This window comes from Chlorocebus sabaeus, chromosome 28, assembly GCF_047675955.1.
Source record: "Chlorocebus sabaeus isolate Y175 chromosome 28, mChlSab1.0.hap1, whole genome shotgun sequence".
NCBI lineage: Eukaryota > Metazoa > Chordata > Mammalia > Primates > Cercopithecidae > Chlorocebus > Chlorocebus sabaeus.
This window is the reverse complement of record NC_132931.1, coordinates 20,819,295-20,846,798: the sequence shown is the minus strand read 5'-3', so window position 1 is coordinate 20,846,798 and position 27,504 is coordinate 20,819,295. Positions and strand designations below refer to the sequence as shown.

Genomic DNA, 27,504 nt, shown 5'->3' with positions numbered 1-27,504 from the left:
ACCGTAGAAGGGCGTCGGGCGGCCGCCGGGACGGAAGCCGGGAGGCGCTGCCGACCGCGCCTGCGACAGCGTCAGCCCTGCGCGGAGCGCCGGCCCGATGGCGGCGGCGGCGGCGATGGCCGAGCAGGAGAACTCCCGGAACGGCGGCCGCAACCGCGGCGGCGTCCAGCGTGTGGAGGGCAAGCTGCGCGCCAGCGTCGAGAAGGGCGACTACTACGAGGCGCACCAGATGTACCGGACCCTGTTCTTCAGGTACCCGCGCCCGGCCCTCGCCGCGGCCCGGCGCCCGCCCCCGCCGCCTCCCATTGGCCGCGGCGCCTCGCCCCGCGCCCCCATTGGCCCGCGCCGCTGCCTGTCGCGGGGGCGAGTGAGCCAGGGGCCGCGGGTCGCCCGGCGGAGGGTCTGAGCCGCGCGTCCCGGGTTTGGCCCTGCCTGGCCCGGCGCCCCGGCCCCTCGGCCTCCGACTCCCGCCTCGGGTTCTCTCCCCTCCCCCGCGTTCCTCCCTGGCCTTCCCCTGCCCCTAGTTTCCACCTGTTCCCTCCTCCGCCCCCCCACGCCCCTCAGCCTCCCTCTGTCTCCTCGGCCGACCCCACACTCGCCCTTCGGTCTCTCTCCTCGGCCGCCCCCACACCCTTGGTTTCCCTCTCTCTCCCTGGCCTCCCTCTTCTTCTTCTGTCTCTCTCTCCGCGGCCTCCCCCCGCCCCTCGTCTCTCTCTCCTCGGCCTCTCCTTGCCCCCCGCCTCGCTCTCCCTGGCTTCCCACTGCTCCCTCCGTCTCCCTCTCTCTCCCTGGCCCCCCCGCCGCCACTCCCGTCTCTCTCTCCCCGGCCTCCCCCTGGCCCCACTCCCTTTCTCTCCGCGGCCTCCCTCTGCCCCCCGCCTTTTTCCCTGGCATCCCCCGGGCCCCCCTTCTCTCTCTTCCTCCTGCCCCCAACCCCGGCTCGCTCTCTCCCCAGCCTCGTCCTTTTCGGCTTCCCTCTCCTAGCCTCCACCGCCCCTGGACCTCGCCCACCTCTCCCGTGGCCTCCCCCACTCCGCTTCCTTCCCCCAGGCCTTCACCTGCTCCCCACCCCATACCTCCCTGTCCCAGACCTCCGTGCCCGGCCTCCCCTCCGTGTTCTCTGGCTCCACCGCCCCTCCCCCATCTCCCTCCACCTCTCCCTTGGTCTCCACCTGTTCCCCTCCCCTTGGCCTTCCCAGGCCTTCACCTCTCCCTCCCCCCCTTTCTCAGGCCTTCCTGCCCGGCCTCCCCGTCCCCTTCCTCTGCCTCCACCTCTCTGGGCCTCCCCTTGCCTTCCCACCCTCTCCCCTGGCCGCCACCTGTTCCACATTCCCCCACCTCCCTGCCTCCCTCCTGGCCTTCAGGTTCTCCAGCTGGGCCCTACACCGGGCTCCACAGGAAGTCGCTGGCTGGCGTTCCTCTCACCGAGGGTCCAGGCTGAGGGTGAAACCGCTTCTCTGTTGACGCCGCCCGGCCTGCCGAACCGAGTCAGCCGCCTCTGGACCTAGGCTCGGTGACACCCGCGCGGCCCGGTGCAGCCTGGAGGGCGAGCGCGGGCAGAGCTGGCTGTGCTGGGTTAACTGCACGCCCCTCGGGACTGTGACCGCTTGGAAGTTCCAGGCTGCTTCGTGGCTTGGTTGATCTCTTCAGGACTGCTCTGTTACAGTATTTCTGCTGTCATAGAGTTACTGCAAAAATGTTTCAGTTGTTCTGTGTGTGGCATCCTGTAAATTGTGCATATCAGGTTATCTCTTACGGCTCAGGTCAGGGACCAGTTTGGCCAGTCACTGGAGGGATTGAGTCTGTTTTAAAGATAAGTTCAGAGGATTTAGTCACTTCCGTGGGGTACCTTTTACTTCTAAACTGCCACAGGACAGTGGATGTCTTGGTATTGTGTTTAAGGGCAGTCTGGCTTTCATACAGTTTAGGCCTGGTTTTATTTGGTTTGGTCTTCAGGAGTTTTTTCCTTTTAATAAACTTTTTTTTTTTTTTTGAGATGGAGTCTTGCTCTGTCCTCTGTCCCAGACTGGAGTGCAGTGGCGCGATCTCGGCTCACTGCAACCTCCACCTCCCGAGTTCAAGCTATTCTCCTGCCTCAGCCTCCTGAGAAGCTGGAATTACAGGCGCGCGCCACCATGCCCGGCTAAGTTTTGTATTTTTAGTGGAGACGGGATTTCACCATGTTGGCCAGGCCAGTCTCGAACTCCTGACTTCGTGATCCGCCCGCCTCGGCCCCCCAAAGTGCTGGGATTACAGGCATGAGCCACCGCGCCCGGCCAGTAGACTTTACTTTTTAGAGCAGTTTTTAGTTTGCAGCAAAATGGAGTGCAGTATGTCCTAAATCCCCTCCTTGGACAGCCTCCCGCCCCACGGACACCCCTCCAGAGTGGAGTCCTTCAGGGACCCATCTGCCACATCCGAGTTCGCGCTTGGTGTGCGTGGGGATGAGAAACCGCGTCAGAACATCACACAGAACAGCTCCATTCCCTGAACATCCTCCGCTGGGCCTAGATTTTAAATCCTTTCTCTCCATAGCAAGTCCAGTTGTTATCTGGAGAACTCTAGAGGTGCTGCTTTGGTTATCGTTTGCTGGCTTATGCTCGAATTAAACACGGTCTGTAGTGCCTGGCCTGTGCCTGCGCCCCGCTGGCTGGCATGGAGCCTGGGTAGGCCATTGGTCCGCACTGCAGTGGGGCTGGGTGCTGGTGAGCCCAAGCGAAGGTGAGCTTACCAGCCCCGGCCAGGGAGTAGACGTCATGTCGCTGCTTACTCGTTTATGCCAGGAAATGAGGAAACAGGAGTGTTTCTGTCAGTAGTTGTCAATCTTAGCTGACCCGAACGGGCTGGGATGAGACCCTGGCCTCAGGGTCACGTTGTTTGTGTTCACGTTGTTTGTACAGCCCGGGCTGAGGACAGTGGACGTGAGTCCCTGATCGTAGGCTTATGAGGAGACATCTTACATGACCTGAAGGGCAGCCTCGTTTCCAGAATTTTCTATGAACCTCGACATACTATAAATGCACACCAGGCAGGCTACATTGCGTCTTACTGTTGTGTTGTAGATGCTTTTCTTTTTTGAAAACTGAGCTGTTTAATTGGTTTAGAAAGAGATTTGCTTTCCTCCTTAGATGAAACTACTAATTTTATCTCTGGCAGAAACAAGTCTTTGGTGCATGACGCTTACGGCGATACGTTTTTACTGCTGGTTGAATTTGTCACTGAACGTGTAGCAGCTCCCAAATGGCACGGGTTGTGATAGTGCCTTCAACCTGATTGTTCTTCAGGGATCAAGGCGAAGGTGTCAGTAGTTACTAAACCATAGAACGCGAGCCTTCCAGTGGGTAGAGGGGCCATAGAGCTGTGTGATGAGGAACTTTTATGTCGTTCAAGATTCACCCTGATGCCTGCCATGCCTAGAGATTTGTATATAAATATTTGCTGAATTTGCCAGGCAGTGGTGGCTCACGCCTGTAATCCCAACACACTGGGAGGCCGAGGCAGGTGGATCACCTGAGGTCAGGAGTTCAAGACCAGCCTGGCCAACATGGAGAAACCCTGTCTCTACTAAAAATACAGAATTAGCTGGGTGTGGTGGCGCCCGCCTGTAATCCCAGCTACTCGGGAGGCTGAGGCAGGAGAATCACTTGAACCCGGGAGCTGGAGGTTGCGATTAGCCGAGATTGTGCCACTGCACACCAGCCTGGGTGACGAGAGAAATTCCGTCTCGATAAATAAATAAATATTTGCCCAATGATTAACCAGCAAAAGTGGATCTCCCCAAAATAAACACAGTGTTCCTTGTTTTGAGCCACTTCTACGGTGACGGGATTTGTCAGTTTTGGTTTTCAGTGATAAGTGCCTGGTCGAGGGAGTATTTTCACAGTGAAACTGGGGAGGTGATGAGTGTTCTGTGCCCTTAAGCCCTCTAGGGAAGGGAAGCCTAGAAGGAAGGGAAGCCTCTAGGGAAGGGAAGCCTTCTGGCCACGTGTGACGTTGTGGGGTCACCTGGCACGGGACCCGGGCATGGTGCGGCTTAGCTCAGAAAGCCTGGACTTTGGGGTCACACGCCACCTCTTACGGGGCCCAGGACACGTTACTGAACCTCTCATACCTTGGCTTGGAGCCTTTCAAGCCAGGAATGAAGACTGAGTCAGCAGTGGCAGCTGTCACCTCACTGTCACCCTCACTGTCACCCGCTGAGACAGTGTCCTTGTCTTTCCAGGGTAGAATTCCATGTGGATTCCCAGCTCTGCTTCAGAGCACTCCATGGGTGGGTCGCTTCCGGAGAAGTCACATTCCCCAAGTTACGCTCTTTGTTTTTTGAGACAAGAGTCTCGCTCTGTTGCTCAGGTTGGAGAACAGTGGCGCGATCTCAGCTCACTGCAGCCTCTGCCTCTCAGGTTCAGGCAATGCTTGTGCCTCAGCCTCATGAGCAGCTGGGACTACAGGCGCCTGCCACCACGCCTGGCCAATTTTTGTATTTTTTGTAGAGATGGAGTTTCACCGTGTTGGCCAGGCTGGTCTCGAACTCCTGACGTCAGGTGATCCGCCTGCCTCAGCCTCCCAAAGTGCTGGGATTATAGGTGGGAGCCATAGCACCCAGCCATTTTTTAAAATGCTTTTCTGCCCATAAATATATATAATTGCACGTTTACATTTAAATATTTATGAAAAATGTGTAATTTGGTGAGGTCTGACATGAGTGAACTATGACCAGTCAAGACATGGAATATATCATGGCTCTGTGGGGCTCTGCAACCAGGCCTCCTCGCCCCCACTCCCACCCCTCCGCACCCCTGGCACCCATGCATCTGCGGGCTGCACTTAGGTGAGGTGGCGTTTCCTGGACTTTTATGTACGTGGAATCACAATGTGCGCTGTCTAACCGCTTGAATTCACGCACCATGGTGACTGGGAGACTCCTCCGGGAGAGTCCGCAGTTCCTTTCATTGCTGAATGGTGTTCCCTTTGTGTCTCCAGCAGAATCATTTCTCTGTTCAGCTGTCAGGTGAATCTGCCAAAAGACAGTGTTCGTTGACGTATTTTTAAATATTCTAATGTTTGTTTAAGCCTCGGGTTTGTGTGCAGGCTTTGTTGATTTATTTTTAAATATTCTAATGTTTATTTTAGCCTCAGGTCTGTGTGCAGGCTTGTTATATAGGTAAACTCGTGACTGGGGTTTGTGGTACAGATTATTTCAGCACCGGGTACCAAGCATGGGTACCTGACAGTTTTGTTAAAATGATTTTTGAGTCTCTTCCTCTTCCCTCAGGCAGGCCCCGGTGTGTGTTGGCCCCTTTCTGTCCCTGTGTTCTCATCATTCAGCTTTCACTCGGAAGTGAGAACATGTAGTATCCGGGATTCTGTTCCTGCGTTAGTTTGTGAAGGATAATGGCCTCCGGCTCCTTCCAAGTTCCTGCAAAGGGCATGATCTCGTTCCTTTTTATGGCTGCATAGTACTCCACGGTATATATGGACCACATTCTCTTTATCCATCTGCTACTCACAGGCCCCCAGCTTGATTCCACGTCTGTGCGGTCGTGAGTGGTGCTGCAGTGAGCGTTTGAGTGCGTGCGTCTTTATGGCAGAACCATTTAGAGTTCTCGGGGTATATATGCAGCAGTGGGATTGCCGAGTCGAATGGCAGCTCTGTTCTTAGTTCTTTGAAGAGTTGCTACACTGCTTTCCAGGATGGTTCAGCTAATTTACACTCCCACCAGCAGGGTACAAGGGTTCCCAAGAGATACCCTTTTTTTTTTTTTTGGAGACAGAGTCTCGCACTGTCACCCAGACTGGAGTGCAGTGGCGCGATCTCAGCTCACTGCAAGCTCCGCCTCCCAGGTTCATGCCGTTCTCCTGCCTCAGCCTCCCGAGTAGCTGGGACTACAGGTGCCCGCCACCTCGCCCGGCTAATGTTTTGTATTTTTCGTAGAGACAGGGTTTCATTGTGTTAGCTTGATGGTCTCGATCTCCTGACCTCGTGATCCACCTGCCTCGGCCCCCCAAAGTGCTGGGATTACAGGTGTGAGCCACTGCGCCCATCCAAGAGATGCTGTTTTAACTCACAGCCACAGCAGTTTAAGGTGAAGGAGAGGAAGGAATTGGGAACCCAGCAGGTTTGGTATCCCTGGGTGTGCACCCCACAGAAGTCGCGCAGCAGCTCCTGGTTCGCCTGGTTGTGCTAGAGAGAAACCGACCTGGTTCACCTGGTTATGCTAGAGAGAAGCCGACCTTGCCCCATAGATGGCACTGGTTATGGTCATCACCTGATTTCTCCACACTTTTCCCTGCTGGGTTGAGGAGTCGGCATCCAGGCCGAACGGATTATTAGTGCTCTTCGGAGCCACCATCCAGGCCTTGAGGGGCCTCAGCCTTGGCTGCAGTATTTGTAGATTCACTTTTAGAAACTTGATGTGGCTGAGACCGCAGCCTGGGAGGCAGTGACCTGCAGCAGCCGCCCACACAGTGGTGGGTCCGGCTCCTCCTGCCACATGGTTGCTCTTGCAATGTGTTTGCCTGATTTTTTTTTATTGTGGTCTCTGAGCTTCTTTTGTTTCTTCAGTCATCTAAAGAGATTTTTTAAAGGAAAATGGTCCAGTGTGTGCGGTGCACACCGTAGCCCAGGGCCCAAGAGGGGCGTCGTGTGAAGGAGCTGTGCTTGGCGGCTCAGGTCCCTTCTCAGAGTGAGTCCTGGCAGAGCGGAGCGGCCTCACACTCCCTGCAGGAGCCCCGCATCGGGGCGGGTGGCTTCAGCTCGCGGCAGTCGGTGCAGGGGTCCTTGTGAGGTCGGTCTGGCTGCCTGTCCCCGGCACCTGCGTGTGTCTTGAGTATTTCCTCTTCATCCTCCACGCGTCCCTGGTGGCTGAATGCGCAAGCCAGCTTCCCTCTGCTGAGAGCGAAGGGCAGGATTCGCCCCAGGAGCTTGGTCTTCCTTCATTTGACACCAACAGTTTCTGCCAGTAGTCCTCAGGCTTGCATGTCTGTGTTCTACTTTTTAACGTGTTTGTAAGAGAGGAGCAAAGTCAGCTAGATTGTTTGTCCAGACACTTTGCTCTGTGGATACAGATGCTTTGACCGGCAGAGAGCACCATCGCTCCCTGGCTCTCAGCGCCTGTCAGCAGGCAGAAGCCGTTTCCCTGTCTGGAAGGCATGTCTGGGTGTCCACACAGCACGGCCAACGGTGCGCAGCGTGCAGAGCCGGGCCGGGAGAAGGCCCAGCCTTGCCCAGCTGCCCCCTACTCTCCCTGGCCTCGGGCCTGAGAGGGTACCCGTCCCGGCTTAGTCACCCGGAAGCCAGAATCCTTCACAGCTTCCGAAATTCTCCAGTGCAAGAGGAAGCCATCCATGTTCAGAGCTGCTTTAGACGGTTTGCCCGTCACCGGCATTCCTGGACCTGGAAACGGGCACCCCCAGCCAGGCCGGGGACCACTGTGTGCCCAGAATTCTCTTCCTGTTCTTTTTCCCCTCGCCTGGCTCACAGCTGCCCCGGGAAGAAGAGAGCGGGCCGCAAGGCGCAGTCCAAGCTGGGCTGGGGGCCGAGACCATTGGCAGTGCCCCCCACAGCAGGGTTCTCGTGCAGGAATATGGGTCACTGCCTTCCAAGGAGTCCTTTTTCTTCTTCTGGTTTTTAAGCTGCCACCACTTGCTTTACCTCCGATAGAAGCATCCAGAATGCTGTAGTATCAGCGTAAGCAGAAGCCGGTGTGGTGCTTGCTCAGGGTCAGTGCATGCGGTTCTGCCCATGGCCCTGCCGGCGGCAGCGTGAGGCCGGGTGTGTCTGGAAGCCTGTTTTCCCAGATTGCCCTGTGCCAGGCCGCTCCCGGCCTCCTCTGAGTCAGTCACGGCCCTGCAGGACTGGAGCCAGGATGGCCGGTCACAGAGTCAATGGTCCTGTCGAGGCTCCTGCTGTGGTGTTGGGGTGGGTCTCCCTGCAGAACCTTCACTGTGCAGGGAGCGCAGCAAAACCTGAGGCCCGTCGGAGGCCTGCGGGCTGACGGGGGGCGGGGCACTTTCTTTCTTGGGTACAGGCTTTTCCCTCCTGGTGCCCTGCCTCTGTGCAGCCTGACGGGTGGGAAGGCATGTGTGCCAGGCTAACAAGATGCCCCAGTCATGGCGGGGTTGTGTGTGTTTGGGATCCCCAGCTGTAGTGCCTTCTGAAGAGGAACCCTTTTCCTGTGGTTAACTGGGCAGCCAGCCCTTCGCGTTCTCAGCCGGCCGTCCCATCCTGGCAACACCAGGCTCACATTCCGGCCCTCACCGGCATTGCTGTGTCTGTTTACCACCTGCACTGCAATTGTTTTTTGTTTGTTTTTGGGGGATGGCGCCTCGCTCTGTCATCCAGACTGCAGTGCAGTGGTGCAATCGTGGCTCACTGCAGCCTCGGCTACCCAGGCTCAAGCAGTCCTCCCACTTCAGCCTCCTGAGTAGCTGGGGCCACAGGTGCACACCACCATGCCCAGCTAATTTTTGTGTTTTTCGTAGAGACAGGGTCTCACTATGTTGCCCAGGCCAGGCTCAAACTCATGGGCTCAAGCGATCCTCCCACCTCAGCCTCCCAAAGGGCTGACATTACAGGTGTGAGCCCCCGAGTCTGGTCTGCACTGCCATTTACTTAATATTTTTCTTTAACTAGATTTATTTTTAAACAAGGCTTTGTCCAAGGACATTTGGCTTACAGACACAGAGCTGATTAACTGGTTATGTATTTTTTGATAAGGCAGTTAAGAAAAATGTGTAGCTGATGAAATAACATGTGCTGGGCCGCACCACTGGGCCTGGGAGGTGCAGCGCGTCCCAGCAGAGGCCGCCTCCTGCCCGCCACGCCTGCTGTTCTCACCGGCAGGGGCTCTGCTGCTTAGAGCAGTGTGGCCATCTCGACTTCTCTCCTCATCGTCTGTCGCACACTGGTCCCCACCACGCCTCTCGCCGCCCCTGACTCTGTCCCTGTGTAGCCCGAGGAGCTCCAGCTTTCCCCGCCGACGGTGCTCTGGGAGTGGGGACGTGATGCAACGGTGCACCCCAGACCCTTCCCTGTCCTGGGGGGAGGAGTGCGGCACGCAGAGGGGCAGAGGGCAGGGACACTGGCCCCGTGGGGGAAGAAGGTGCTGCTGTCACAGCCATTACTGTCCTTGGTGGGACCCCAGCCTGGAGTCCGCCATCCTTCGGCCCCGCCTGTGGCCACTGAGCTCTCAGGTGGCCACGTGCACATCCCCTGCTCCTTCCCTGTCCTCCTGCCTCGCCCAGTGGCCTTTCTGGTCCCAGCTGCTGAAACCAGTGAGCTGCTCCAGGGTGAGGCTGCTTTCTGGCTCCTGGCGTATTTGGACACAGATGGGCCTTAGTAAGTGTCCCGAGGCGCCCCACGCTCCCTCATGGTCAGCATGATGCCCAGGACAGACCCTCTTCACACAGCACCTGGGCCTCGGGAGCTGCTGCCCTGTTCTTGGTGAAAAGCATCTGTGCGTAAGGGGAGCACCGCTTTTAGGATGCCACCGTTCCTGGGCGCCTTGTTTTTAGCTTCTGACCTGAAGATGAGCGGGGAGTGTGGTGGCGAGAACGTGTGGGTGCGGCTCACGGTCTCCTCTCTGTGGCAGGTACATGTCCCAGAGCAAGCACGCGGAGGCCCGGGAGCTCATGTACTCGGGAGCCCTGCTGTTCTTCAGCCATGGTCAGGTAAGCCGTCTTGTTCCTCCTGCGTCCCTTCCTGCTCCGGGCAGGCAAGTTGAGGTGGGAGTGACACGGGAGGGGCCTGACGGGCATACCTTGGGCTGCCCTGGGCCTTGGCCACTGGGCTGTGGGTGGCGGAGGGGCCCGGAGTCCCTGGCTCGGCTGCTCCACTCTCAGGGCTGAGACGCTGCGCTGCGTTTGTGCACAGTGGGGCTGAGTGGGCATTTTGGTATAAACGGCCCTGTCCATTTTCGTTTGATTCTTGGCCAGGAGATCTCTGTTTTTTGGCGGCATTACCAAGGGACGTGGTGCTCAGAATAGACTCCTCAGCACTGGCCGCGCTCTGGCTTCTGCTGGAAACGCAGCCTTGTCTTTTCTGTCCTGGACAGGTCAGAGCTTTGTTCTTGATTTTTGTGTGTTTCTCTCTTTTGTAGCAAAACAGCGCAGCAGACTTGTCCATGCTTGTCCTGGAGTCACTGGAGAAGGCAGAAGTGGAGGTGGCCGACGAGCTGCTGGGTGAGCATCTGGCCCGTGCACCCCGGGACCCTGTGACGGTGGCCCCGGTGCGCCCCTCCCCGGGCCTGCGCGCCGTGTTTGGTGTCTGCGTTTGGGGGTCCGCCGTGTTTGGTGTCTGCGTTTGGGGGTCCGCCGTGTTTGGTGTCTGTGTTTGGGAGTCTTGTGCTCTGGGGTTCACCCTGCCGCAGAGGCAGTTCTCACCCGGTCCCGGTGAGCCAGGCCCCCTGGCTGGCCCTGGCCCGAGCACACTGCAGGCTGAGCAGCACCTGCTGTGACTCGTCGGCAGGGTATGATCGGGGCCCTGGCCTCTCCCCTGCTCTGATGGACAGTGGCCTCCCCGCCAGCTGGCAAGGTGGGCGCTGGTTCAGGGTGGGGCACCATTTTGTCCAGGGATTTGACTTGTCGGCGTGTCCTGTCGGGTGAGCGTGGGGTCAGCAAAGCCCTTCTGTGGGCGGCCTGGCTGCGAGTCCCACTCCTAGTCCCTGCTACTCTGGGAGATGCCCCCGAGCCAGAGCCGGGTACCCAGAGCGGCCACAGGTGTTCCTGGACTCCAGACTCCCCACGGCACCTTCCCCAGCCCCTGCCTCGGCCAGGGTGTCTGTCCTTCCTCACTGTGCTCTGGGACCCGTGGTGCTGGCACCGCGGTGGGCAGGTCAGCAGGGTGGCCCATGGCTCACTCAGGGACGCCCACCAGCTTCCTCTCCCTGTTAAGTAGTTGTGGAATGAAATCCACTTCCGTAAGGTGTGTGGTACAGAGAACCGGAGTTGCTGTGCGTTTCTCTGATGAGGGTCTGTGCTCTTTGCAGAAAATCTGGCTAAAGTGTTCAGTCTGATGGACCCCAACTCTCCTGAGCGCGTGGCCTTTGTGTCCAGAGCCCTGAAGTGGTCCAGTGGCGGCTCCGGGAAGCTGGGCCACCCCCGTCTGCACCAGCTGCTGGCCCTCACCCTGTGGAAAGGTAGGTCTGGGGCCAGGGCAGGCGTGGGCCCCTCTCTGCTCTCACGGCGTTGATGTGCACTGTGCATTCCAGTCCATCAGGGTCGCCCACTGGGGCAGGGGTGGGGTTTCACCCTGTGGTCACGTGGGTTGGTCCATGGAGGCCCGTGCACCATGCCAAGCCCCCGATCAGATCTACTGCCCCTGAGAAGCTGCAAGACGGGGGCAGGCGACCACCTCTCCAGGCCTTCCCGTGGGACGTTCTGACCCTCAAGGAGGCAGCCGCACCCTCACAGGGCCTACACATGCTGCTGCTCCTTTCTGGAACGTTCTTTCCAGTGCTGGGATGATGCCATGCCTTGTTTTTCTCCTTTACACTGACCTCATCTTCTGATGAAGCCTTTGCGGGGATTAATCACCCTGTGGTGGGGCCGATGAAGCCTCTGTGTGGGTTAATCACCCTGTGGTGGGGTCTGGCTGTCTGTGTTCTGCAGCTCTGAGGCGGGAGTGGTGTTGGGGAAATATTGAGTGACTTGAATGGTGCTAATGGGGGTTTAGAAGCGTCCTCCCCAGGGCATTCCCTGGGAAATGGGGTGGCAAGTGGCCCCAGTACCGTGAGATGGTTTCCTTCCTGCCGTTGGGAGGCCTGCTCGGGTCTGCGTGTGCCTGGACTTGGTGGGTGGGGGGGCGGTACCCGGGGCAGCCCCGCATTGGAAGCTCTAGGAACTTGGATCTCGGCTGAAGGCCTTTGCTCCAGAGACCAGGGCTCTGAGCTTGAACAGCTCCTCCTAGACACAGCTGTGCTCCACCCGGCGCGGTGGCAGCTGCATGAGGGCCCGTGTGCTCTGCACACGTCAGCAGCCCCGAAATGCACGCCTGTCCGACCTTGTCCCTGGTCATGCAGGTTCCGCCTGGGCTGTGACAGGAGGCTCAGCACCCTCAGGCACCTGGCAGACCCTCCTGACCTTCTCCCCAAGCGACAGGAATGGGAAGGTTGCAGATCCGAGTAGAATTAGGAGGCTCTTCTCAGAGGAGCCTGGCAGAACCCGGCCCTGGATGTGTGCCGAGTGGCAGGGCACCCACAGGGAGATGAGCCAGTGCCCACCTCTCACCTCAGTTTCCCTGTGGTCGCCTCCTTCCTCAGAAGGGGCTGGCCCAGGCTGGTGCCTCCTTGGTCCCTGGAGCATACCTGCTGCCACCTTCCCTGGCCTCTGGCTACAGCAGGCCTCCTGTACTCCACCTGTCCCCGAGCCAGCACACCTCCACACAGAACACGGCCGCAGATGACCCTCCTCTGCCCTGCCTAGCGAGCTGCCGCCTGTGTGGGTCCCACTGCCAGGTTGGGGAGTCAGGAGCTGCCCCCACACCCTGCCTGGGAGCTGTCGCCCATCTTTTGGATGAGTCAGGAACACCTACGTCAACACTGGGTGGCCGCCCTTGCCACACCTGCGCACGGGCCCTGTGGGGAGAGCCAGGCAGTGGGTAGCATGGGACAGGTGATGCCCAGTGCCCAGGAGACCTGCATGGCAGTTCCTAAGACAGGCACAAGCGATCATGAGGGACGTACGTGTCTATCTCCCCACCCACCACGGGGTTAGGTTGAGGCAATCCAGGGAGCACGTGGGAGGGCTGTGCTCGGTGCGTCCGCAGAGATCCTCTGAAGAGGGGCCCTGGCTGCCTCCCACTGGGGTAGGCGCGGGCCCAGGTCTCCGACAGCATGACAGTGCTGTGAGACTTCGATGGACCTCACCCGGGGAGCCCAGCCCTGCTCCACGCCAAGGTGGCCACGCACGGCCTCTGCGGTCCTAAGCACAGGCCCCATACAGGACCTGACGCTGGGGCTCCACGATACTTGGGCTGTGTGCTTCCCTGGTGCTTCCCTCCTGGGGATGAAATCACACCCATAGGTAAAGGTTTGGGTGTGTAGGGAGACAACAGGAGACAAAGCAAGGTGACAAGGACTCTGGCAGCCACAGAGGCAGCAGGAGGGCCCTGGAGGCTCCTGTTGGGCAACGCAGTCGGGAAAGGGCCCACTAGGTGGGAGAGGCAGGCGCCTGGTGAGTGCTGAGATCTCCACCACAGGAAGGGCTGGGCTCCCAAGGCATGCATGGGGCCTGGGAGCGGAGTGAGTGTGAGCAGGTGTTAGGACGGGGCCTGGGAGCGGAGTGAGTGTGAGCGGGTGTTAGGACGGGGCCTGGGAGTGGAGTGAGTGTGAGTGGGTGTTAGGATGGGGCCTGGGAGCGGAGTCAGTGTTAGGACGGGGCCTGGGAGCGGAGTGTGAGCGGGTGTTAGGATGGGGCCTGGGAGTGGAGTGAGTGTGAGCGGGTGTTAGGACGGGGCCTGGGAGCGGAGTGTGAGCGGGTGTTAGGACGGGGCCTGGGAGCAGAGTGTGAGCGGGTGTTAGGACGGGGCCTGGGAGTGGAGTGAGTGTGAGCGGGTGTTAGGACGGGGTCTGGGAGCAGAGTGTGAGCGGGTGTTAGGACGGGGCCTGGGAGTGGAGTGAGTGTGAGCGGGTGTTAGGACGGGGCCTGGGAGCGGAGTCAGTGTGAGGGGGTGTTAGGACGGGGCCTGGGAGCGGAGTCAGTGTGAGCGGGTGTTAGGACGGGGCCTGGGAGCGGAGTGTGAGCGGGTGTTAGGACGGGGCCTGGGAGCGGAGTCAGTGTGAGCGGGTGTTAGGACGAGGTCTGGGAGTGGAGTGAGTGTGAGCAGGTGTTAGGACGGGGCCTGGGAGTGGAGTGAGTGTGAGCGGGTGTTAGGACGGGGCCTGGGAGCGGAGTGTGAGCGGGTGTTAGGACGGGGCCTGGGAGCAGAGTGTGAGCGGGTGTTAGGACGGGGCCTGGGAGTGGAGTGAGTGTGAGGGGGTGTTAGGACGGGGCCTGGGAGCGGAGTCAGTGTGAGGGGGTGTTAGGACGGGGCCTGGGAGCGGAGTCAGTGTGAGCGGGTGTTAGGACGGGGCCTGGGAGCGGAGTGTGAGCGGGTGTTAGGACGGGGCCTGGGAGCGGAGTCAGTGTGAGCGGGTGTTAGGACGAGGTCTGGGAGTGGAGTGAGTGTGAGCAGGTGTTAGGACGGGGCCTGGGAGTGGAGTGAGTGTGAGCGGGTGTTAGGACGGGGCCTGGGAGCGGAGTGTGAGCGGGTGTTAGGACGGGGCCTGGGAGCAGAGTGTGAGCGGGTGTTAGGACGGGGCCTGGGAGTGGAGTGAGTGTGAGCGGGTGTTAGGACGGGGCCTGGGAGCAGAGTGTGAGCGGGTGTTAGGACGGGGCCTGGGAGTGGAGTGAGTGTGAGGGGGTGTTAGGACGGGGCCTGGGAGTGGAGTGAGTGTGAGCGGGTGTTAGGACGGGGCCTGGGAGCGGAGTGTGAGCGGGTGTTAGGACGGGGCCTGGGAGCGGAGTGTGAGGGGGTGTTAGGACGGGGCCTGGGAGTGGAGTGAGTGTGAGGGGGTGTTAGGACGGGGCCTGGGAGCGGAGTCAGTGTGAGCGGGTGTTAGGACGGGGCCTGGGAGCGGAGTGTGAGCGGGTGTTAGGACGGGGCCTGGGAGCGGAGTCAGTGTGAGCGGGTGTTAGGACGGGGCCTGGGAGCGGAGTGTGAGTGGGTGTTAGGACGGGGCCTGGGAGCGGAGTGTGAGCGGGTGTTAGGACGGGGCCTGGGAGTGGAGTGAGTGTGAGCGGGTGTTAGGACGGGGCCTGGGAGCGGAGTGTGAGCGGGTGTTAGGACGGGGCCTGGGAGCGGAGTGTGAGCGGGTGTTAGGACGGGGCCTGGGAGTGGAGTGAGTGTGAGCGGGTGTTAGGACGGGGCCTGGGAGCGGAGTGTGAGCGGGTGTTAGGACGGGGCCTGGGAGCAGAGTGTGAGGGGGTGTTAGGACGGGGCCTGGGAGCGGAGTCAGTGTGAGCGGGTGTTAGGACGGGGCCTGGGAGCGGAGTGTGAGTGGGTGTTAGGACGGGGCCTGGGAGCGGAGTGTGAGCGGGTGTTAGGACGGGGCCTGGGAGCGGAGTGTGAGCGGGTGTTAGGACGGGGCCTGGGAGTGGAGTCAGTGTGAGCGGGTGTTAGGACGGGGCCTGGGAGCGGAGTGTGAGCGGGTGTTAGGACGGGGCCTGGGAGCAGAGTGTGAGGGGGTGTTAGGACGGGGCCTGGGATTGGAGTGAGTGTGAGGGGGTGTTAGGACGGGGCCTGGGAGCGGAGTCAGTGTGAGCGGGTGTTAGGACGGGGCCTGGGAGTGGAGTGTGAGCGGGTGTTAGGACAGGGCCTGGGAGCGGAGTCAGTGTGAGGGGGTGTTAGGACGGGGCCTGGGAGCGGAGTGTGAGTGGGTGTTAGGACGGGGCCTGGGAGCGGAGTGTGAGGGGGTGTTAGGACGGGACCTGGGAGCGGAGTGTGAGCGGGTGTTAGGACGGGGCCTGGGAGCAGAGTGTGAGCGGGTGTTAGGACGGGGCCTGGGAGTGGAGTGAGTGTGAGCGGGTGTTAGGACGGGGCCTGGGAGCAAAGTGTGAGCGGGTGTTAGGACGGGGCCTGGGAGCGGAGTGAGTGTGAGCGGGTGTTAGGACGGGGCCTGGGAGCGGAGTCAGTGTGAGCGGGTGTTAGGACGGGGCCTGGGAGCGGAGTCAGTGTGAGGGGGTGTTAGGACGGGGCCTGGGAGCGGAGTGTGAGCGGGTGTTAGGACGGGGCCTGGGAGCAGAGTGAGTGTGAGCGGGTGTTAGGACGGGGCCTGGGAGTGGAGTGTGAGCGGGTGTTAGGACAGGGCCTGGGAGTGGAGTCAGTGTGAGGGGGTGTTAGGATGGGGCCTGGGAGTGGAGTGAATGTGAGCGGGTGTTTAGGACGGGACCTGGGAGCGGAGTCAGTGTGAGCGGGTGTTAGGACGGGGCCTGGGAGTGGAGTGAGTGTGAGCGGGTGTTAGGACAGGGCCTGGGAGCGGAGTCAGTGTGAGGGGGTGTTAAGACGGGGCCTGGGAGTGGAGAGAGTGTGAGTGGGTGTTAGGACGGGGCCTGGGAGTGGAATGTGCCTTTGAGATATCAAGGGTTGATGGTTGGGTCAGTGTGTGAGCACATCAGGCTGTTGTGACTGTTGATTACGTGCTGGATGCACTGGCGAGGCCCTGATTTCATTGCTCCCTGTACGTTGATTACGTGCTGGATGCACTGGCGAGGCCCTGATTTCATTGCTCCCTGTACGTTGATTACGTGCTGGATGCACTGGCGAGGCACTGATTTCATTGCTCCCTGTACGTTGCTTCTGGTAGGTGGGGAGGGTCACATGGTAACGCTCTGTAACTGATCATTACGATGCACGTTAATGTGATTGGATTAAGCAGCTCTGAGAGCCTGGAGGATGAAGGTGTTGCCTGGCTGAGTGACTGTTCCCTGGTGATCTGTTTATGTGGTGCTGTGTGTGAGGTGTGGGCCGGCTCTGAGTCCCTGTCGGGTACCTCTGCCTGTGGGCTCTGGCTGGGCTCTCCTCCAGGGCGGGCAGGTGGACTACAATTAACATAGAGTATCTTTCCACTGTTCCTGTTCTATATTATATTCATGAAATGCATTCGAATTTTTCTGTGTTTCCTTTGCAGAACAAAACTATTGTGAGTCGCGGTATCATTTTCTGCACTCGGCAGACGGGGAGGGCTGTGCCAACATGCTGGTGGAATACTCCACGTCCCGCGGCTTCCGCAGCGAGGTGGACATGTTCGTGGCCCAGGCCGTGCTACAGTAGGTGTTTGTGGCTCTTCGGGTCTTGGCTTCCATCGCTGCCTTGGCCGGGCGGCCTTAGAGCAGGTCCCCTTGTCCCCTGCCCGAGCCGAGCTGCAGGATAAACTGAGTTCACTCTGGGCAGAATCCACAGCGCACATGTCAGCCAGAGGCACCCATGGTTTTTCATAAGTTTAACCAGTTTCAAGAAGTATCTTAGAAACTCCCCCTTTCCCGACGGCCACTGGAGCGCCGTCCACACTGCGCCTCTCGCCCGCTGCCGGGAGGCCCCGCGGCCTCTGCTCTCCTCAGGCCTGCCTCGGCCTCTTCCTTCCCGCAGTATCTGGAAACGCGGAAATGCACACCCAGGTCATAGAATGGTGAGCATCTACCCCGCGACCCCTCCCGCCAGCTCGCTGGGGCATCCTGCAGGCCAAGCTCCGGGCGCTCCTGCTCCAGGCGCTGGCCTCCGCTTCCTTTCTCATGAAAGCGTTATTTGTGTCCATCAGTGTCTTCCCACAGAACAATGTGGATTTCAAGGCGGGCGTTGGGGAGTTAACGTGGGATCTGGGGACAGACACCCTCTGACCTCGGTGCTGTGCACTGCAGAGCTCTGCCAGGAGCTGGCGTCCGCGACTTAGATGAAAAGCTGGGTCAAACCTGGAGCTCCCTGGCTCTGCGCCGCGTTGCGTACACGTTTTCTCTGGGCTGACAGTGGCTCTGCGCCGCGCTGCATACACGTTTTCTCTGGGCTGACAGTGGCTCTGCCCCTGGGACACTGAGCCCTCCCCGTGGGCCCTCCTCAAACAGGAGCCAGGGTCTGTGTGGCACCCGCCAGCTGCTGGGCCGTGACTGAATGTTCTGGTGCGGGCCAGCGCCTGAAGGGTGCGGGCAGCCTGAGGAGAGGAGAGCTTGCTCAGTGCATCGCATAGATAGGGCTCAGGCTGGGGCCCAGCTCTGGAGCCTGGTGACCTTCCCAAGCTTCGTTCTCTTCACCTGTGAATTTCAGGCTTCCCCGGTGTGCCCTGCATGTGAGGGGAGACACGCGTGAAGCACTGGGTGCCTCCGTGCCTAGGGCCGCGGGACCCGTGGGCGCATGAGGTTGGGAAGGACGTGTCAGAGGCTGGCGTCTGTGCGGCCAGGAGCCGTGTCCTCCAGCCCTTCCACCACCAGCATGTTCTCATTTCCAGGTTTCTCTGTTTAAAAAACAAAAGTAGCGCGTCGGTGGTCTTCACGACGTACACCCAGAAGCACCCGTCCATCGAGGACGGGCCTCCGTTTGTGGAGCCGCTGCTCAACTTCATCTGGTTCCTGCTGCTGGCTGTGGACGGGTGTGTCTTGGTGTCTTGGGGGTGGGATGTGAAATGTGTGTGTTGTGTGTAGACGTGGCAGGGGTAGCTGTGTGGATGTGCGTGCAAGTGTAGCCATGGTGGGGGTAGCTGTGTGGGTGTATATATAGGGTATGAGTGTTGGGTGTAGACATGGTATGGGTAGCTGTGTGGGTGTATGTATAGGGTATGAGTGTTGGGTGTAACCGTGGTGGGGGTAGCTGTGTGGGTGTATGTATAGGGTATGAGTGTTGGGTGTAGATGTGGTATGGGTGTGTGTGCAGGGCTGTTGGGTGTAGACATGGTAGTTGGGTAGCTGTGTGCGTGTATGTGCTGTAGTGTGGGTGTGTGCAGGTGAGTGTTGGGTGTAGACTTGTGGGTGCAGGGGTGGGTGAGTGTAGACGTGATGGTGTGGGGGGTTGTGTGCAGGTGAGTTGGGTGTCGATATGGTGTGGGTAGCTGTGGGGGATGTGTGTGCAGGTGCTGGGTGTCCATGTGGTGGTGTGGGTGTGTGTGGATGTGTGCAGGTGTATTGTAGATGTAGAGGGGGGAGTGTGTGCAGGTATTGGGTGTCTGGTGTGGGTAGTTGTGTTGGGGTACGTGCGAGTATGTGTGTTGGGTGTAGACATGGTGAGGGTGGGTGTGTGGTGTGTAGGTGTGTTGTCTGTAGACGTGTGGGTAGCTGTGTGGGGGCGTGCAGGTGTATTGGGTATAGACGTGGCAATATGGGTTGCTGTATGTGTGCAGGTGTTGAGTGTAGACATGGCATGGGTAGCCATGTGGGTGTTTGTAGGTGTTAGGTGTGGGTGTGGCGGTATGCACAGGTGAGTGCTGGGTGTAGGCACGGTGTGCGCACATGTGTTGAGTGTGTAGGCGTGGTGTGTGTAGGTGAGTGCTGGGTGTAGGCACAGTGGTGTGTGCAGGTATGTGTTCAGTGCAGGTGCGGTGGTGTGTGCAGGTGAGTGCTGGGTGTACTCGCGGTGGTGTGTGCAGGTGAGTGGTGAGTGCAGGTATGTGTTCAGTGCAGGTGCGGTGGTGTGGGCAGGTGAGTGTTGGGAGTAGGTGCAGTGGTGTGTGCAGGTGAGTGCTGGGTGTACTCGCGGTGGTGTGTGCAGGTGAGTGGTGTGTAGCCACGGTGGTGTGTGCAGGTGAGTGTTGAGTGTAGGTGTGTGTGCAGGTGAGTGGTGTGCGCAGGTGAGTGGTGTAGGTGTGACGTGTGCAGGTGAGTGATGCACAGGTGAGTTTGTAGGCACGGTGGTGTGTGCAGGTGTGTTGGGCCTAGGTGCGGTGGTGTGCACAGGTCAGTGCTGGGTGTAGGCGGGGTGGTGTATGGGTTAATGGTGTGTGCAGGTGAGTGTTGGGTATAGGCATGGTGGTGTGTGCGGGTAAACTGGGCGTAAGTGTGGTGGTGTGTGCGGGTGTGCGGTGTAGGCACAGCGTGCAAGTGTGTGTTGGGTATAGGTACGGTAGTGTGCAGGTGAGTGGTGTGGGCAGGTGTGTGTAGGCACGGTGTGGGCAGGCGAGTGGTGTGTGCAGGTGAGTGCTGGGTGTAGGCTCGGTAGTGTGCACAGGTGAGTGGTGTAGGCGCAGTGTATGCAGGTGAGTGGTGTGTGCAAGTGAGTGTTGGGTGTAGGTGTGGTGTATGCAGGTGTATGTTGGGTGTAGGCGCAGTGGTGTATATAGGCGTGGTGGTGTGTGCAGGTGACTTGTGTGTAGGCGCGGTGGTGTGTGCAGGTGTGTTGGGCATAGGTGCAGTGGTGTGTGCAGATGGGTGTAGGTGTGCACAGGTGAGTGGTGTAGGTGTGACGTGTGCAGGTGTTGGGTTTAGGCACGGTAGTGTGTGCAGGTGTTGGGCCTAGGTGCGGTGGTGTGTACAGGTAAGTGTTGGGTGTAGGCGCAGTGGTGTGTAAAGGTGAGTGTTGGGTGTAGGCGTGGTGTGGGTGTGTGTTGGGTGTAGGTACGGTGGTGTGCAGGTGAGTGGTGTGGGCAGGTGTGGGGTGTAGGCGCGGTGGTGTGTGCGGGTGTTGGGCCTAGGTGTGGTGTGTGCAGGTGAGTGGTGCGGGTGAGTGGTGTGGGTGAGTGGTGTGTGTAGGTGAGTGGTGTGTGCGGGTGAGTGGTGTGTGCTGGTGAGTGGTGTGGGTGAGTGGTGTGTGCAGGTGAGTGGTGTGGGTGAGTGGTGTGTGCAGGTGAGTGGTGTGGGTGAGTGGTGTGGGTGAGTGGTGTGTGCAGGTGAGTGGTGTGGGTGAGTGGTGTGGGTGAGTGGTGTGTGCGGGTGAGTGGTGTGGGTGAGTGGTGCGGGTGAGTGGTGTGTGCTGGTGAGTGGTGCGGGTGAGTGGTGCGGGTGAGTGGTGCGGGTGAGTGGTGCGGGTGAGTGGTGTGTGCTGGTGAGTGGTGCGGGTGAGTGGTGCGGGTGAGTGGTGCGGGTGAGTGGTGCGTGCTGGTGAGTGGTGCGTGCGGGTGAGTGGTGCGGGTGAGTGGTGTGGGTGAGTGGTGTGGGTGAGTGGTGTGTGCAGGTGAGTGGTGTGGGTGAGTGGTGTGTGCTGGTGAGTGGTGTGGGTGAGTGGTGTGGGTGAGTGGTGTGTGTAGGTGAGTGGTGTGTGCGGGTGAGTGGTGTGGGTGAGTGGTGTGTGCAGGTGAGTGGTGTGGGTGAGTGGTGTGGGTGAGTGGTGCGGGTGAGTGGTGTGTGTAGGTGAGTGGTGTGTGCGGGTGAGTGGTGTGGGTGAGTGGTGTGTGCAGGTGAGTGGTGTGGGTGAGTGGTGTGGGTGAGTGGTGTGTGCTGGTGAGTGGTGTGGGTGAGTGGTGCGGGTGAGTGGTGTGTGCTGGTGAGTGGTGTGGGTGAGTGGTGTGGGTGAGTGGTGCGGGTGAGTGGTGCGGGTGAGTGGTGTGTGCTGGTGAGTGGTGCGGGTGAGTGGTGTGTGCGGGTGAGTGGTGCGGGTGAGTGGTGTGTGCGGGTGAGTGGTGCGGGTGAGTGGTGTGTGCAGGTGAGTGGTGTGGGTGAGTGGTGTGTGCGGGTGAGTGGTGTGTGCGGGTGAGTGGTGTGGGTGAGTGGTGTGGGTGAGTGGTGTGTGCGGGTGAGTGGTGTGTGCGGGTGAGTGGTGTGGGTGAGTGGTGTGTGCGGGTGAGTGGTGTGTGCGGGTGAGTGGTGTGTGCTGGTGAGTGGTGCGGGTGAGTGGTGTGTGCGGGTGAGTGGTGTGTGCGGGTGAGTGGTGTGGGTGAGTGGTGCGGGTGAGTGGTGTGTGCAGGTGAGTGGTGCGGGTGAGTGGTGTGTGCGGGTGAGTGGTGCGGGTGAGTGGTGTGGGCAGGTGAGTGGTGTGGGTGAGTGGTGCGGGTGAGTGGTGTGTGCAGGTGAGTGGTGCGGGTGAGTGGTGTGTGCAGGTGAGTGGTGTGGGTGAGTGGTGTGTGCAGGTGAGTGGTGTGGGTGAGTGGTGTGTGCGGGTGAGTGGTGTGGGTGAGTGGTGTGTGCGGGTGAGTGGTGTGTGCGGGTGAGTGGTGCGGGTGAGTGGTGTGTGCGGGTGAGTGGTGCGGGTGAGTGGTGTGTGCGGGTGAGTGGTGTGGGTGAGTGGTGTGTGCGGGTGAGTGGTGTGGGTGAGTGGTGTGTGTAGGTGAGTGGTGTGTGCGGGTGAGTGGTGCGGGTGAGTGGTGTGTGCGGGTGAGTGGTGCGGGTGAGTGGTGTGTGCAGGTGAGTGGTGCGGGTGAGTGGTGTGGTTGAGTGGTGTGTGCAGGTGAGTGGTGCGGGTGAGTGGTGTGTGCAGGTGAGTGGTGTGGGTGAGTGGTGTGTGTAGGTGAGTGGTGTGTGCGGGTGAGTGGTGCGGGTGAGTGGTGTGTGCAGGTGAGTGGTGTGGGTGAGTGGTGCGGGTGAGTGGTGTGTGCAGGTGAGTGGTGTGGGTGAGTGGTGTGTGCAGGTGAGTGGTGTGGGTGAGTGGTGTGTGCAGGTGAGTGGTGTGGGTGAGTGGTGTGTGCAGGTGAGTGGTGTGGGTGAGTGGTGTGGGTGAGTGGTGTGTGCAGGTGCGTGGTGTGGGTGAGTGGTGTGGGTGAGTGGTGTGTGCAGGTGAGTGGTGTGTGCAGGTGAGTGGTGTGGGTGAGTGGTGTGTGCAGGTGAGTGGTGTGTGCAGGTGAGTGGTGTGGGTGAGTGGTGTGTGTAGGTGAGTGGTGTGTGCGGGTGAGTGGTGTGTGCAGGTGAGTGGTGTGGGTGAGTGGTGTGTGTAGGTGAGTGGTGTGTGCGGGTGAGTGGTGCGGGTGAGTGGTGTGTGCAGGTGAGTGGTGTGTGCGGGTGAGTGGTGCGGGTGAGTGGTGTGTGCAGGTGAGTGGTGTGGGTGAGTGGTGTGTGTAGGTGAGTGGTGTGTGCGGGTGAGTGGTGCGGGTGAGTGGTGTGTGCGGGTGAGTGGTGCGGGTGAGTGGTGTGTGTAGGTGAGTGGTGTGTGCGGGTGAGTGGTGCGGGTGAGTGGTGTGTGTAGGTGAGTGGTGTGTGCGGGTGAGTGGTGCGGGTGAGTGGTGTGTGCAGGTGAGTGGTGTGGGTGAGTGGTGTGTGTAGGTGAGTGGTGTGTGCGGGTGAGTGGTGCGGGTGAGTGGTGTGTGCAGGTGAGTGGTGTGTGCAGGTGAGTGGTGTGGGTGAGTGCTGTGTGTAGGTGAGTGGTGTGTGCGGGTGAGTGGTGCGGGTGAGTGGTGTGTGCAGGTGAGTGGTGTGGGTGAGTGGTGTGTGTAGGTGAGTGGTGTGTGCGGGTGAGTGGTGCGGGTGAGTGGTGTGTGCGGGTGAGTGGTGCGGGTGAGTGGTGTGTGCAGGTGAGTGGTGCGGGTGAGTGGTGTGGGTGAGTGGTGTGTGCAGGTGAGTGGTGCGGGTGAGTGGTGTGTGCAGGTGAGTGGTGTGGGTGAGTGGTGTGTGTAGGTGAGTGGTGTGTGCGGGTGAGTGGTGCGGGTGAGTGGTGTGTGCAGGTGAGTGGTGTGGGTGAGTGGTGTGGGTGAGTGGTGTGTGCAGGTGAGTGGTGTGGGTGAGTGGTGCGGGTGAGTGGTGTGTGCAGGTGAGTGGTGTGGGTGAGTGGTGTGTGCAGGTGAGTGGTGTGGGTGAGTGGTGTGTGCAGGTGAGTGGTGTGGGTGAGTGGTGTGGGTGAGTGGTGTGTGCAGGTGAGTGGTGTGTGCAGGTGAGTGGTGTGTGCAGGTGAGTGGTGTGTGCAGGTGAGTGGTGTGGGTGAGTGGTGTGTGCAGGTGAGTGGTGTGGGTGAGTGGTGTGTGCAGGTGAGTGGTGTGTGCAGGTGAGTGGTGTGGGTGAGTGGTGTGTGCAGGTGAGTGGTGTGTGCAGGTGAGTGGTGTGGGTGAGTGGTGTGTGCAGGTGAGTGGTGTGTGCAGGTGAGTGGTGTGGGTGAGTGGTGTGGGTGAGTGGTGTGTGCAGGTGAGTGGTGTGGGTGAGTGGTGTGTGCAGGTGAGTGGTGTGTGCAGGTGAGTGGTGTGGGTGAGTGGTGTGTGTGGGTGAGTGGTGTGTGCGGGTGAGTGGTGTGTGCAGGTGAGTGGTGTGGGTGAGTGGTGTGTGCAGGTGAGTGGTGTGGGTGAGTGGTGTGTGCAGGTGAGTGGTGTGGGTGAGTGGTGTGGGTGAGTGGTGTGTGCAGGTGAGTGGTGTGGGTGAGTGGTGTGGGTGAGTGGTGTGTGTGTGCAGGTGAGTGTGGTCCTGTTCTCACCTAGCACATCCCTGTTTTCTGTGTCGCAGTGGGAAGCTAACGGTGTTCACTGTGCTATGTGAGCAGTACCAGCCATCCCTCCGGCGTGACCCGATGTACAACGAGGTGAGCGCTCAGGGCTGGGGAGGGAGGAGGGGACCCCAGGGCCTGGGTCTGCCGGCTCCTGAGCCAGCTGCCTCTGCCTTGCAGTACCTGGACCGCATAGGACAGCTGTTTTTCGGCGTCCCGCCCAAGCAGACGTCTTCCTACGGAGGCCTGCTCGGTAAGCTGGGGCGCCCTTGCCACGCCCACTGCAGCCCTGGGTCGGTGTGGGGTCATCATCTGCCCAGGCAGGGCCAGTGCGGTCCTTCATGTAGAAGTGATTTTCTGCTCTTTCAAATGTTTCTCAACTTTTTTTTGTTAATAGGAAATTATATTTTAGAGTAGAGAATTGTAGCACGGTGCCTCCCAGCCCCGTCTCCACTCCAGAGCTCCCCATCCCCGAGGTTTCTCCCACTTCCTGGCAGGGGTCACGTCGCGTGGCCGGCTGTGTGCTCACCTGTTTGTCTGTGCGCCATGCCAGGTGGCCTGTGTGAGCCTGGTGTGCCCGGACACTGCCGGCCATTCTGCTGGGGCAGGCAGTGCTGCTGTGGCTGTGGGGTCATGGCGGGGCAGGTGTCTGTGCGTGGTGTCTCACGCCACCGCGGGAGAGGCCCCTCACTGAGGCGCCTGCCTTCCCAGTGTCATCTCTTTGGGTTTAGTGGGAGGTGTGAGGCGGTGACCTCTCCCCACAGCTGTCTGCCCTGGTGCAGCTGCATCGCGTGGCAGGCCCCGTCCTCCCGGGGTGCCCACCCACACACACTGGCCCTCACTGTGCCCCACGGCACAGGCTCCTCCCCCATGGCACAGGCTCCTCCCCCCAACACCCGTCAGGAGCGCCCTGACACTTCTGCATGGCTGTCCTGTTGAAACCGCAGCCTGGGCTCCTGTTCCACAGAAGCGCCGTCGGGCATGTCCTGCGATTGGGGTGACATCGTGGATAAGAGAGGGTGACACCACCATGGCCATGTCTTTGTATTCGGAGAACACGGTGTAACGTCTCATTTGTTCGTTTCAGGAGACGTTTTGGACTTTGGTTTTGTATGTAGAGTAGTAGTTGATTGGGTAAAAATCGGATGACAGTGACTGCAGTTGGCCCCTGTGGGAGCAGCTGTTGAAGCTTTGGTGCATCCAGTTGATTCGGGTGTCACCACAGGGTGCGGCACACGTGTGCTCCACGGTAGCGCTTCCCTTTGTTGAAAAGTGTCTTTCTGGCCAGGCGCGGTGGCTCTCGCCTGTGATCCCAGCACTTTGGGAGGCCGAGGTGGGCGGATCATCTGAGGTCGGGAGTTCGAGACCAGCCTGACCAACATGGAGAAACCCCATCTCTACTGGAAATACAAAATTAGTCGATCGTGGTGGCGCATGCCTGTAATTCCAGCTACTAGGGAGACTGAGGCAGGAGAGTCGCTTGAACCTGGGAGGTGGAGGTTGCAGTGAGCCGAAATCACGCCACTGCACTCCAGCCTGGGCAACAAGAGCAAACTCTGTCTCAAAAAAGAAGGAGTTATTTCCGTGAGGTGGTGTTGGCTCTGTGGGGCCCTCCGTGGAGGGTGGTTCTGCAGGCCTCCATGCCTGCCCCCTGGTGCCGCTGGTGGACGTGGAGGGCGGCTCTGTAGAGCGCCCGTGGCTGCTCCGTGGTTTCAGTCTCTCTATGGCCATCGGCTCCCTGACCTCCAGAGGGTCCTGTCCTGGGGTTCCTGGGTCGCAGACAGTAGCGTTGTGAGGCTTTTGCTGGTTGCGTGGGACACGGGGACACCGGGACACCTCATGAGACGTCTGTGGGAAGGAGGGGCTTGGGGGCCTGTGGGAGGCTGCCCGGGCCTGACTGCCACAGTGTCCTCCTTTCCAGGGAACCTTCTGAGCAGCCTCATGGGCTCCTCAGAGCAGGAGGAGGGAGAGGAGAGCCCCAGCGACGGCAGCCCAATCGAGCTGGACTGAAGCGGCCGGGCCACGTGGAGACACCACGGTCGACGACGGCTCGAGGGACGTTTCAGAGGCGAGTCCTGGGTGGCTCCTCGCCTGGGGGCTCCCGGCCCTGAGGCTGGCGGTGGCCGCGTGCCGGCGCGTGTCTGTTTCTGTGCAGCGGCTCAGGGTGGCGCGGCTGCGGGTTGCTGTGCTGCTGGGGCCCGGGAGCGGGGCCTCGCCCCTGCTGGCTGCCGCGTCCCCCGAGATTGACCACAATAAAGCACAGGCCTTGCCGCGGCGTCACCCGCTCCCACTCCTTTGTTCTGGGTCCTTTCGGGAGGGCTGATGGGCAGCACAGGAGGCCCGTCCTCAGCGGGGACTGGGCACATCATGCTCCTTGCCTGGCGTCCGGCATAGCTGCGGTCACCAAAGCAGGCGCTGGCCCTCGGACATGAGCGCCCAGCCGGGCCCATGTGGTCTGCAGATGCGAGCGGCTGTTTTTGAGCACGGGGCCACTCTGCGGTCGTGGTGAACTGGTCCCCGTCGCAGATGGAGCGCACGTGCCCGCGCCATGTTCTCAGGCTCAGTGGAGGGACGCATGCGGCAGGACGGTGCCCACGGGTACTTGCAGCTGTGTCCCATGTGGCATCCCGGAGCTGCGCCCTGCCGGTCTCCGTCAGCGCCACGCTGCTGTGCTGGAAATGCCGCTTTAAAAAGGGATACCATGGGACTCTGCCCATCTCTTTCATAATGCAATATTTATTTGTATTGGGTGATTGATTTTTTTGACCTGACATTTTAGGTTTTAACCAAATAACCGGTCCAGGAGTGAGCAGCCCCGTTTTCTGTCACAGATGCTATTCCAGATGTTACCAGAACAATGACAAAAGGGGAGACGCTCTGTTTTTTCACAGTTAAATGACAGTTGTAGATGGATACACAGTTGTGCATGGGAAGGGGAAACGCACAGCTTTATTTCCTGTAAAGTGGAATTTAAGGAAGGCTTGTGTGAACCGTTGCGCATAAATAAACCCTTTCTACTGGGCTGTGCGACGCTGGTCCTTTCTCGGGCGCCCACCGTGGGTGTGGGGGCCTCTGCTCTCAGGGCTGTGCCTGGGAGCCCCCAGAGGAGCGTGCCCTGTGGCCAGACTGCCCGTGCGTGGACGGAGCAGAGGGCTGTCGGGAAGTCTCACGTTCACTCGGCTGTGATTTTAGAGGTAAAGTTGTGTAATTTCGTTGAAATTCATAAAAACCAAATCCACCAGGTCTGGGTGTCGCAGCCTCGGAGCAAAGCCCTTGGGCTGCCAGGGAGGCGCCATGCAGAGAGCCCACACCCTGCCCTAGGTGCTGACCGGGCACCCGTCCCTGCCGTGTGGCACTTGCTGTGAATAGCGAGTGTGATCCGGAGTGACAGGATTGTGTGTGCAGCGTCACTCCGGCTTCCCGTGAGACGGCAGGAACAGCCGGCCAGAGCCCTGCAGACGACCCCCCGTGGCCCGTGCTGAGCCTGCACCGCGGCGTCCGCCTCTCCCTGCCTCAGGACTTCGCGGCGGAGTCACGGTCCATCCGTATGCCTGCTGGGAACGCTGCGCACGAGGGGAGCCCCTTCCCCACAGCTGTGTCCACACAGGGAGGGCTGGACAGCGAGCGACCCCTGCTGCGACCACCTTCTGTGCCTGTGCCTCTTGCCTGGTTTGAAAAATGCTTTCCCCCATTAAAAAGTTGTTGTGTGGTCTTTAAAA

General features: G+C 59.9%; 1 protein-coding gene across 4 annotated transcripts; it reads left to right on the top strand.

Annotated features, from left to right (window-relative positions):
- Positions 1 to 27,504, top strand: GET4 (guided entry of tail-anchored proteins factor 4). Of its 4 annotated transcripts, XR_012091737.1 has the most exons (10): positions 1 to 252; positions 9,591 to 9,669; positions 10,098 to 10,179; positions 10,986 to 11,135; positions 16,665 to 16,803; positions 17,973 to 18,113; positions 23,806 to 23,881; positions 23,966 to 24,038; positions 25,707 to 25,853; positions 27,028 to 27,504. XR_012091737.1 is itself a non-coding variant. In XM_008018898.3 (9 exons), exons 1-9 carry the CDS (start codon positions 98 to 100, stop codon positions 25,793 to 25,795), a joined length of 984 nt encoding a protein of 327 aa, XP_008017089.1. In that variant the 5' UTR covers positions 1 to 97; the 3' UTR covers positions 25,796 to 26,812. The 4 variants fall into 4 exon arrangements, 3 of the variants coding, with proteins under 3 accessions (XP_008017089.1, XP_072868990.1, XP_072868989.1); XM_008018898.3 differs by lacking the exon at positions 27,028 to 27,504 and having other exon boundaries at positions 25,707 to 26,812; XM_073012889.1 differs by lacking the exons at positions 1 to 252; positions 27,028 to 27,504 and adding an exon at positions 5,473 to 9,337 and having other exon boundaries at positions 25,707 to 26,812.

What these genes read in the sequence shown, in the direction of transcription:
- GET4 (XM_008018898.3), top strand. Translation starts at nt 98, where the DNA reads ATGGCGGCGGCGGCGGCGATGGCCGAGCAGGAGAACTCCCGGAACGGC. An exon ending in GGCCCTCACCCTGTGGAAAG is followed by an intron (nt 11,136 to 16,664) that starts GTAGGTCTGGGG and finishes TTTCCTTTGCAG; the next exon opens with AACAAAACTATTGTGAGTCG. An exon ending in TTCCTACGGAGGCCTGCTCG is followed by an intron (nt 24,039 to 25,706) that starts GTAAGCTGGGGC and finishes CCTCCTTTCCAG; the next exon opens with GGAACCTTCTGAGCAGCCTC.